Below are 9,950 nucleotides of genomic sequence, written 5' to 3'. Positions count from 1 at the left end.
TTTCTTTCTTTCTTTCTTTCTTTCTTTCTTTCTTTCTTTCTTTCTTTTTCTTTCTCTATCTCTCTTTTTCTCTTTATCTTTCTTTCTCTCCCTCTCTCCCTCTTTCTTTCTCACTTTCTCTCTCTCTTTCTTTCTCTCTTTCTCTCTTTCTTTCCCTGAGCTCCAGTATTTGGGCTTTCAGGACTAAAGGGAGCCTGCCTGGGAAAGGTGTGGGACCACAATGGAAAAAAAGTGTCCCAAGAATATTCCCTAAAGCACACAGAAGCTTTGGTTCCCCGCTGTCTGCAGAGCCTGCAGGTGCTGCCAAAGGCTAGCAGCAGAAGGACGGAGCTCCTGCTGTGTGGTCAGGATGTGCGTGCATCACCCCAGCATGGCAGGGCAGGGAGGTGGCACACAGGTTGTCCCACAAACCTAGGTGGGACTTCCCAAAGCAGTGGGACAAGTGGTTTCTGCAACCTCCAGCCACCACGTAGTGACGGGCAGCAACAGGCGAGCTGGTGGGGTGGCACAGCCAGCAACCGAGCCCTTCCCCAGCAGAAGACAGCAGCGAGGGGCTTGTGATTTCCATGCGAGTGGCAGAAGTGTAGCATATGGGAAACTTCCACCTGGCCATCAGATCTGGTTGAAAATGCAGCAGATTCCAGAACCTGGGGTGGTGGAATGAGCAGATGGACAGCATGGGGGAAGCAGGCTGAAAAAGCAAGCAGGACACGGTGTTTGAGGTGGTATCACCCGGAGAACATGTGCCTAATGGGCATGGGTGTCACAGCAGTTTCTGGTGGTGGCCTCTGGCACTTTTGGGAAGTTTTAGGAAACCGGGTCTGATCTGCAGGTATCTATCCTGAAAGCACCCAGGGGTTTGAGGCCACCAGCTTTGCTTCTGGGTAGGAGGTTTCACAGGTCCTGCAGGTGAATCAAAGATGTGTGGCAGCCTTGGGGCCAGATCTGCTGCTCCTTCTGGCTGTTTTTCATCCCTCAGCCTGTGCAGACACTGGAGCCTTGAGTGATGCCTCAGCGCCTCCTGCAGCACGCAGACCACGGGGCTGCTCTTGGCCTCTTGGCTTCTAGGGCCTGCACAGGGCTGCAGAGCTCAGACACCAGCCTGAGCCACATCCTGGGCTGCCCAGGAGAGGAGCTGCATTTTGGTGACTGTTTGAGGTTGCTGTGCAGTCCTTGCCCCCCACCCCTGGCTGTCTTTTGCTCAGCAAACACCTGGGAGGGAGCCACGTAAGCCCAGCAGGGGCCAGGCAGTTGCGATTGCAAAGTGAGGTGTTGCCCTGGTGGATGTAGAAGCAGGAACGGTTGAAGACCATGGAGCTGCTCCCAGCTTTAGGTGGTACTCTGGTTTCCTATTGATTGCCATGGTGACAACGCTGCTTTAATGCATTACAAGGCTGCTCAAAGCCTGTCTTGGCTCCGAGCGGGTGCTGCGGTCTGTGATGCTGTTGGGTGCTGGGATGGGGATAGGAGGGAGAGACCCCGCAGGAGCTGGCCTGGTGCTGGGGGCAGGAGTAGTCCTGCTGGGGGGGGCAGGAGGTGGGGAGCCCAGCGTGGGGACAGGGACATACCTCATAAACGGGACGTGTTCCTCTCTCTGGACAGTCCCCAGCGCATCAGGAGTTACGTCATCACAGCGTTATGTATAGAAATGTTATTTTAGGGAATTTAGCAGGTGTGACATGTATTAGTTTAATTTTTCTCTCTCCATCTGCTTCCTGCGCAGCTGAGCACATGCCACGCTTGGCTGCAGAGGCTCCGGGATCTGACAAACAGGCGCAAGAACATTTCCAAAGAATTTCTCTAAATAGCTTCCCCAGCATCTTTGTGGCATGGGGGGGTGACAGGGCAGGGGGTGATGGGCTGTGTAGCACGGGCACTGCTCTCGGGGGGGGGAGGTCTGGAAGAGCCGTCTTGGTGAGGGGCTCTCCCTGTCCCCCATTCTCCACCCGCAGAGACATCGTGGCCTTTGTTCTGCCCCCACCACGCAGAGCAGCATCCCAGTGCCTTGGCCAGCATCCCCCTCACTCCGTCAGGCTGTGAGCCTCCCCCCCACCTTGCCGCTAAAATTTGGCGATCCCCTTTGCAAAGTCGGAGTCTGAAATCTGCACCTTGCCCAAGCCCTCCAGCGCCTGTAATTGCATTACGGAAGAGGCAGGGAATGTGCAGAGCATGGGGGAGGGGCAGGCGGCATCCTCTGCTACGATGAGAAGGAAAAAAGAAATTGCAGCAATTTTTGAGCCGGCGCTGTAATTTGGGAGGGCTCCAGCTCGGGCAGTGGGACTGCTGGAGGATGGGGCTGCAAGGCAGGGGGATGCTGTCCCGGGCATGGCCGTGTCCCCAGCACACCTCCAGAGCTGTCTGTGACAGATCATTTCCCTGCTGCTTGTCACTGTGCCAGCGTGAAAACGCTGGAGGCTGAGATTTTATTTCTGGTGCTGCCTCTGGCTGGGGCTGGGTGTGAGAGGCAGCTTGGGGGGGTGGGGGGCTGGAAGGAAGACAGACGGAGCGGGGAAAGCCAGCAGTGCAAGGGGAGGGGGACAGGCTGGGGTGCAGGCTGGGAGCATCAGGGCTGCTTGGGAATGGGTCTGGGGGAAGGGGCTTGGAGAAACTGCCCAGCCCTGGAGGCAGGGAGAGGGCTGCTCCAGCTGGTCCTGCCCCTGCAGGGAGGCAATGGGAGGCTGGGGAAGCACCCAGAGACAGGGAGTGAAAGGGGAAGGGGCTGGGGGGTGAGGTGGACCCAAGTCATGTTTCCCCCCCCCCCGCCCCAGCAGGGAAGCCTGGGGGTGGCTGTGGCTGTGGGGTGGGACCAGCACTGATACAGGGGCTGCTGCTGGAGGAGCTGGAAAACCCCAGAAGTGAGAGCTGGCTGAGGGTGGCTCCACCCTGCCAGGAACCCCCTGGGGAGGCAGAGCCTCATCTTTGGGGTATGGGGCTCCCAGCAGCCGCTTGAGCCCTGGCAGCACTCTTCCAGCACAAATCAACTTCTTCATTTTCCTGTGGCACTGCTACAGCCTGGCCTTCCAGCTGCAGAATGAGGAAAACATATATTTTTTTTTTTTTCAGAATTTCACCGGGCAGTTGTGCAAATAAATGTTTGTGAGGCATTTGGATGCCATAGTAACAAGCTCCATAGAAACCCTGCAAGGAAATGAATAATTCTGTACTGGAAGTGAAAGTTAAATAGGGACAACATGTTGGTCAGGGGAAGCAGAAAACAGCCGGTCAGCAAAGTACCGGGGTCCACCCCACGCACGGCTTGGGCAGATGCTTGTGGAAAGCCCCTGCCCTTCTGTGTAATTAGCCAGCCGTGTGATGTGGAGCCATATCAAAGGCTGCAGGACAGACCTTTCATTTTGGCATTTCCTAACATCCACGCATCCTGTTTGGCTGGGCTTGATGACATCCAGATCGACCTGGCTGTGTGTGCGCACCTGTGGGCGCCCACGTCCCCATGTGCTTCCCGTGCTCCGTGTGTCCACTACGCTCTGATCCCCCTCAGATACAGCATCAATGGGTTCCTCTTTGTCTCAAATGCAGGCTTGCTTCCTTCCCTCCAGTCCTAGTGCTGGATGCCTTCCCAGAAACAAAAGCCAGCTATTTTCTGAGCTTTGAAGCGTGGAATAGAATTAAACAGTAAAAAAAAAAAAAAAATCTGTCCTCTGTAGGATGGGTTTTTATAAAAAGCCTATTGAGTCAACACCATTTGTATTAAAAACTGCGAGTCTTTGCAGTCATTTCCATAGGAACCAGCCTCCTGTTCCGGGCAGCGTCCCCGCGGCAGCCGGGGGGAGCGGGATGCTCGCCGCTGAGCTGTGCACCAGCCATTCACGGCTCCGTCCTATAGCCCTGGCAGACAGCCAGCTCTGGTCATCAGCTGTGTGCCTGGCTGTTTTTTTTTTTTTTTTTTTTTTTTTTTTTTCTCAGTGCACGAAGTTATTTTAGGGTGTTTTTAGATTACTGCATTTATTTTTCCTCTGCTTCTGAATTCTGAATGATTGCACTCGTAAGTAATTCAGCACTTGAATTTCCTGCTTACAGAGATGAGCTCAATACCATTTCTGCAACTCAGGCATTTCTAAAATAGCTTTTCTGCATGACACCACGGGGAGCAGGGAGATGCTTTGGGCCTGTTTGTGCACTTAGGGAGTGCTGGGTGCAGCAGGCTTGGGGGAAAGGACCTGGGGACACCTTGAACAGAACAACTGGGTACTGGTTTGTACTGGCAAGGCTGTGATGTCACGTCAAAGAGGGGTCAAACCTTGGTCTCTGACTTCAAAACAGAGGTCAAACCACCAGAAAGCTACAATTCAAAAAATTTGACACTTTCTTCTGCTTTTCCTTTCCTCCGTCCCCAGATCCCGTCGCTGTTCAGGGGCTGCCCTGAGAGCCAGCACCAGGAGGGATGTGCGGGGCTGCCCGCACCCAGCATTTCGGGATGGGGTTCTTGCAGCACTGGGAAAGCTGGGACTGCCGGCCGGGGAGGGGGCAGGGAGCACTGGGGTTAAGCAGTGGCTGCATGGGCTGTGGTTTGACACAGGGTTTAGGTTCCTAAGCCCTTTATAGGATCTAGCCTGGGGCTCTATTCCCAGCCCGGACATAAAGCAGGTCAGTGCCTGGTCCTCAGCTATCCTCTCGCCTGTGGAGTCAGGGCACGGCCCTGGTAAGAGCACCGAGATCAGCCGGTGAGGCGGGCAGACCTCGCTGCCGGCCGTCTTGAAACCGTGCCACTGCACGCGCAGCGGGGGATCAATATAAATAGGTTTTGGGATGCCCTGGGTTGCAACAGATGGCAGGTATTTCGGCAGCCTGGCAGGGCAGCCTCCGCTACATCGGGGACTGCTCGCATCCCGCGCAGATAAAGCCGGGCTGTGAGAGCAGCAATGTTTGTGCTGCTTTGTGCAGCAAGGAGCCGCAGGAAGGGTGATTGTGTGGGGCTGCCACAGGTCCTGCGGCTCTTCAGGCACCTTGCTTAAGACCAGCTCTGCAGTTGGGTACCCCGGAGGGTCCATGTGTACATCTCTGTTACACTCACCTCTCCTTGAGTTTCGGAGGGACTTTTGCATGTCCTGTCACTGGGTCTGTACCAGCTGTGTGACAGAGCAGGGCTACCTGGGGTGCACTCAGAGCTCTCCAACACACTTAGCCAAGCATCAGATTTTTTAAAATTCTTGTGTATGGGACACTTGTACACCGGGGAAAGCTGGTGTGCATTTGGGACTTCCCTCCTTGAAAACCTTTGATGCAGCTGGGGCAGGGACCCAGGCAGCAGACCCAGGTCCCCGTGGTGGATCTGTGCCATGGTCACCTGGCTGGTGGGATTTTGAGGTCTCCCTACTGGAAGCAGGGCTCTGGGAAAACATCCCTGGCCTCTCCGGAGGGAAAGTGAGGCCGCAAGTGAAGGATGGCTGAGCACAGCTGCTGGGCACCTGGCAGGCATCAATGCAGAGCTTGTTAGGCAGCGCACAGAGTGCTGATTGTAACCTCACCACAAAATCTCCTCCTGGACCAAAGCCTGGTGGCACCCTCGGAGCTTTCCCAGGCAGACCCGTGGTGCTCAGCCCCTGTCAGCCTGCCCCAGGGAACCACAGTGGTTGCCCACCTCCCCTCTCATGGCTCTTGGTGGCTGCTCCTGGCCTCCCTTAAGGGCAGGAGCCACAGAGATGGGCAGTTGCCTCCCTGCTGATCCCCGATCCCCTGGCTCTGTGGGATTTTCTCACCCTCAATTCCATGAAAGAAGCTGCAGAGTGGAGTTGTAGCTTGAAATAACTTGAAAGGGCAGCCACCTCACGTGGCCTGCAAAAGGAACCTGGTCATACGGGGGCATATGCTGCTTTGTGGCTCTAGGACTGGCATTCTTTGTGGTCGTTAACTGGTGGGAAGGCATCTATGGGGTTTTCAAGGTCCTTAGGGTACAGGCTGTCTCAGCCAGGAGGAGTTAGGAAGGCATTTCTGGAAGTGCCACTCAGCCCCAAGTACTTTTGGTATTGGTGGTTATTATTCAAAAGCCTTGGAGAGGGATGGAGACCTCTGAAAGTGTTTACACTCCAGAGGGTTATTTAATAGAGGGATTTAAAGCCCACAGCCTCCTCTCTGCCAGCGCTGCCCTCAGAGCTGCTCAATGTATCCACAGCCTTGGCTTCTGAAGCCCACTCCTCCTTGCCCAGCCAGGGTAACTTTCTGCTTCCTTTCTTTTCCCATAGCTCCCAGAATGGAGAGGAAGGTGGAGCCTGGCCGAACAACCAGTTTGACACGGAGATGCTGCAAGCCATGATCCTGGCGTCGGCAAACGGTCAGTGTCCTTTGTGCGGGGAAACCGCGGCACTTGCCCTCGTAGGGGCTTCTCAGACGCATGCCATTAGGTCGGATGCTTGTGGGATTGACGTGAGCGGGTTAGCTGGAGTGGCTTTGGATGGATGACCTGAACAGAAGCCGTCTGTGTTACCCTGAGGCATGGGGGCAGGCAGGGGAGGTGCCATCAGCAGTGTGCAGACGGGGCACCCATTCTGTCTAGGAGCTCGTGCTCCCACCCAAACTGTGCTGCCTGTGCACTGGACTGGTGGGTCATCTGCCCCATGATGGGACTGCGGTGAAAGAACAAGCTGGTCTTGGGATGTATTACAAGCTGTTTGATTCCATAAGGCTGCAGTAAACAAAATACCTGCCATGGTCCTGCGGCCACCGCTGGCCAGAAGCAAGCATTCAGGCAAAGCTTGGGAGCAGGAGGCTGCTGTAGAGAAGCAGCTCCCTTACATCCCCATGGTGGTGAGGAACACCGCAGCAGGGATGCACCGAGGGTAGACCTGGAGGTCATCAGAGCGGGACCCCCAGCACGACTCCTGTCCAGCACCCCACTGGGGCTCACCGGGGTCAGCCTGGGGCTGCGGCTGGGCCTCCGGGCTGCAGTCGCTGGGCTTCCTTTGGGGTTGTTCCCGTGTTTCCTTGGGTTGTCGTGTTTTACGGCTGCATTGTGTGAAAGCAGCAGACAGGGAGGAGTGTTCTGTGCGCCCGCGATCTCCCTGGCTTTGTAGAAGTGCAATTACCACTCTACGCAATGCTCCGGATAAAGAGCCCAGTTTTCATAAAGCCTTTATTTATAAATACCTCCAGGCTTCACTCCCCCCCCCCCCCCCCCCAGTTTAAAAATAGAAACAGCAGCACAGCCATAAAACGCTGGGTAAAATGCTTTGGATGTTTTCTCTGAGCTCTTGGGAGAGAAGGAATCTGGGGGAGGAGGGATGTGCTCGATGCTGCTTTCTTGGAAAGCTGCTGCAGCCCTCTGCAGCCACCAGGCAGCCCTGAGCCACAGCTGCTGGGGAAGGGGATGAAGGAATTGGGCAATGGAGTTGTTTACGCTCAGGGAAAAAAAGAAAAAAAAAAAGAAATGATGTGAAAATGGGGCTCTGATCTGAACAACGGCCCTGGAAAAAAACAGCCTGCGGGGGCCCATGTGGTTATCATCCCTCGTGCCTCCAGATCCGGTTTCCTTGCTCACAAATAACCTGGTTTTCTGGCTGCGTCAGGACCTGAGAGCCGTGCAGGTCCCTTCCAGGTCACGCTCCATCTCCTGCATAGCCCCAGGCCCTATTCAGGCAAATCTCCCCCAGTCCACACATCTCTGAGGGCCCTAACCTCTTCCCAGGGGGCTGCATTAAAGCAGAGCCCCCCAGGAGACGAGGGCGAGTGGCATTCCCTGCTGCAGCGCAGGGAGAGGCGTCTCGGAGGTGTCTCCTTCCCTTGAGACACAGCCCCAACCCCATCTCTCCACCTTCAGTGCAGCATAAGCCTTCAGAAGTGTTTTGTTTTCCCCCGCTGGAGCTGTATTTTCATCAGTCTCCTCTGCTCTCTGCTTTGCTGCTCTGGCTCATTAAGTTAATAGTGCTGATTGGAGCAGGCTTTGATGAGGGGCAGGGCTAATTGCCCACTAAGCTTTGTGTTGCTCATCCTCGGGTAATGTTTCCTGGCTGTTTAAATGGTTCTTGTCTCTTAATGTCCCCTGCTGGGCTCTGGTTGAGCTCCAAAGGGGAGGAAGCTCCTACGAGCCTGAGCTGCTCCATGCTGGAGACCTCCAGGGACAGAAGCTCCTTTGATGCTGCTCTGCTCCACCAGCTTCTGGAAAGGGCTGGTGCTGTCCTACCTGCATCCCTACCCTGTGCCATCGTTGTCCTTTGTTTCAAATCCTCTCTCTCTGCCCTCGGAGCTGTGAGCCTGGGAAATTTGAAAATCCAGTGTTTTTTAGCAGTCTGCAGGGGCAGAGGCAGCTGCTAGGACAGACCAAGGAGCGGGGATGCTCCAGGAAACCAGATACTGAAGGGCAGGCATATGAGGCACACTGTCCTTAAAATACTTCATCTTTTGTCAAGAATTTATAGGGGTGCTGTGAGACAGCGAGGGAGCCCGCAGACAGCGAGGCGGCCCGCGCAGCCTCGCTATATCGGGTCTCCAAAAGCCCCAGCAGCAGCTGCAGCAGCAAGTGCTCCAGAGCTGCCTCCCCCGACCTCCTCTCCCCTCTGCTTATGGGGGAAGCGGAGCCAGAAGGTGGTTATTTTTGCCAAAGCCTTGTTTTCCTCCTCACCATGTGGCTGCAGGGGCCTCAGGGCTTTTTTTGGATAACGGCTGGCCACTGGTGAAGGCTGAGCATAACCTTTCCAGCAAGAAGAAGCGAAGTGCCCTGCTTGGCAAGAGCAGCTCGGTGCTGAGTTATAAACCTCTATTGTCCCTGTTCCCTCTTCTTTTCAGCCTAATGGCAATGTTACCTAGAAACAGCCCTTTGCTCTTGTGCTGGACCAACTGGAGGGCTGGGAACCTCACAGGAGGCATTTTCTCCTGGAAAGCTGTGCTGTGACTGCAAACGAGTTCATGGGGACCAGTTGTGCTGGGTGCTGCCGGGAGCCCCCAGACCCTTCCTGCACAAAGCATCTGGGACGCTCCTTGGGCACGGGACACTGTTCCCAACCCCCCAGGTCCCCACCCAGGCTGTCACAGGCTAAATTGCAGCAATGGATGAGACCACAAAAAAGACCTGCCTGGCTGCAGCCTGGCCTGGGCACAGCTCCAGGCATCCCAGCCCAACTCAGACCCCCCCCCCGGTGGGTGAGGGGCCGGGCTGGGTTTAATGAAACGAGATTCTGCTGGTGCCAGCGGTCACAAACCTCTGAGAGCCATTTTAAAACAAGAAGGTAGCGAGCAGTAAAACCCTGAACAGAGAGTGAGCATTTGCAGCAAATGTAATCGCCTGGCCCTGCACGTCTTCCCCAGCCCATCTGCCTGCCCTCCTCCAGCCCCAGGTCCCCAGAGCCCCCAGTCTCTGGGACCCTTCCAGGAAGAGCTGTCCCCAGCCTGTTACCGAGCTCGTGCTGTGTTTTCCTCCCTCTGCTCCAGCCGAGCAGCTGTAATTTTTCAAGCTGCGATTGCTTAATGCTGCTGACCTCTCCGAGGGGGCACGTGCACAGGAATATTTTGGAGCATTGGGGGCTCGGTGCCCTGCCAGAAGGATGGATCCGCTGCCTCCACCCACAGGGGGCAAAGCCAAGGCAACATCGAGGTGTGCGTGGGTCTGATCCAGAGAGAGGTGATGCATAAGAGGACCAGCCCCTGACTTCTGGTGGTGGTTTGCCTCTACTGCAGTCTGAGGGAGGAGGGATGAGCAGTCCTGGGCTCTGCCTTGGGCCCTTCAGGCACCCAGGGTTTCCCACAGGGAAATGTACAAATGTACAGGAATGCTGGCTGGGGCCACACGTGTTGGAGCTGAGGGTGTGGGGCTGCTGGAGGAGCGCTGCTCATGGTCTGCCTTCCCTCCCTCCCTGCTCGTTTCTCCCCCCTCCTGTGGTCTCCCCCCATTTCCATCTGGTCTCTGCCTCCAGCATCCTAGGGGGGCCTCGCTCTCTGCAGCAGGCCAGCAATGAATTCCCTTCCCTTCCCTTCCCTTCCCTTCCCTTCCCTTCCCTTCCCTT

The 9,950-nt window shown here is 55.8% G+C and overlaps 1 protein-coding gene across 5 annotated transcripts in view; it reads left to right on the top strand.

Moving 5' to 3' along the window:
• Nucleotides 1–9,950, top strand: part of LOC118173895 (protocadherin gamma-C3-like) — a 38,389-nt gene that overhangs the window by 25,636 nt on the left and 2,803 nt on the right. For all 5 annotated transcript variants that reach the window (XM_035338855.1, XM_035338852.1, XM_035338856.1 and 2 more), the window contains exon 3: nucleotides 6,201–6,289. In XM_035338855.1, the coding sequence (XP_035194746.1) occupies nucleotides 6,201–6,289 (89 nt within the window). The remainder of the gene's footprint in view (nucleotides 1–6,200; nucleotides 6,290–9,950) is intronic.

This window comes from Oxyura jamaicensis, chromosome 13 (assembly GCF_011077185.1).
Source record: "Oxyura jamaicensis isolate SHBP4307 breed ruddy duck chromosome 13, BPBGC_Ojam_1.0, whole genome shotgun sequence".
Classification (NCBI taxonomy): Eukaryota; Metazoa; Chordata; class Aves; order Anseriformes; family Anatidae; genus Oxyura; species Oxyura jamaicensis.
This window is presented reverse-complemented; position numbering and strand designations above follow the sequence as displayed.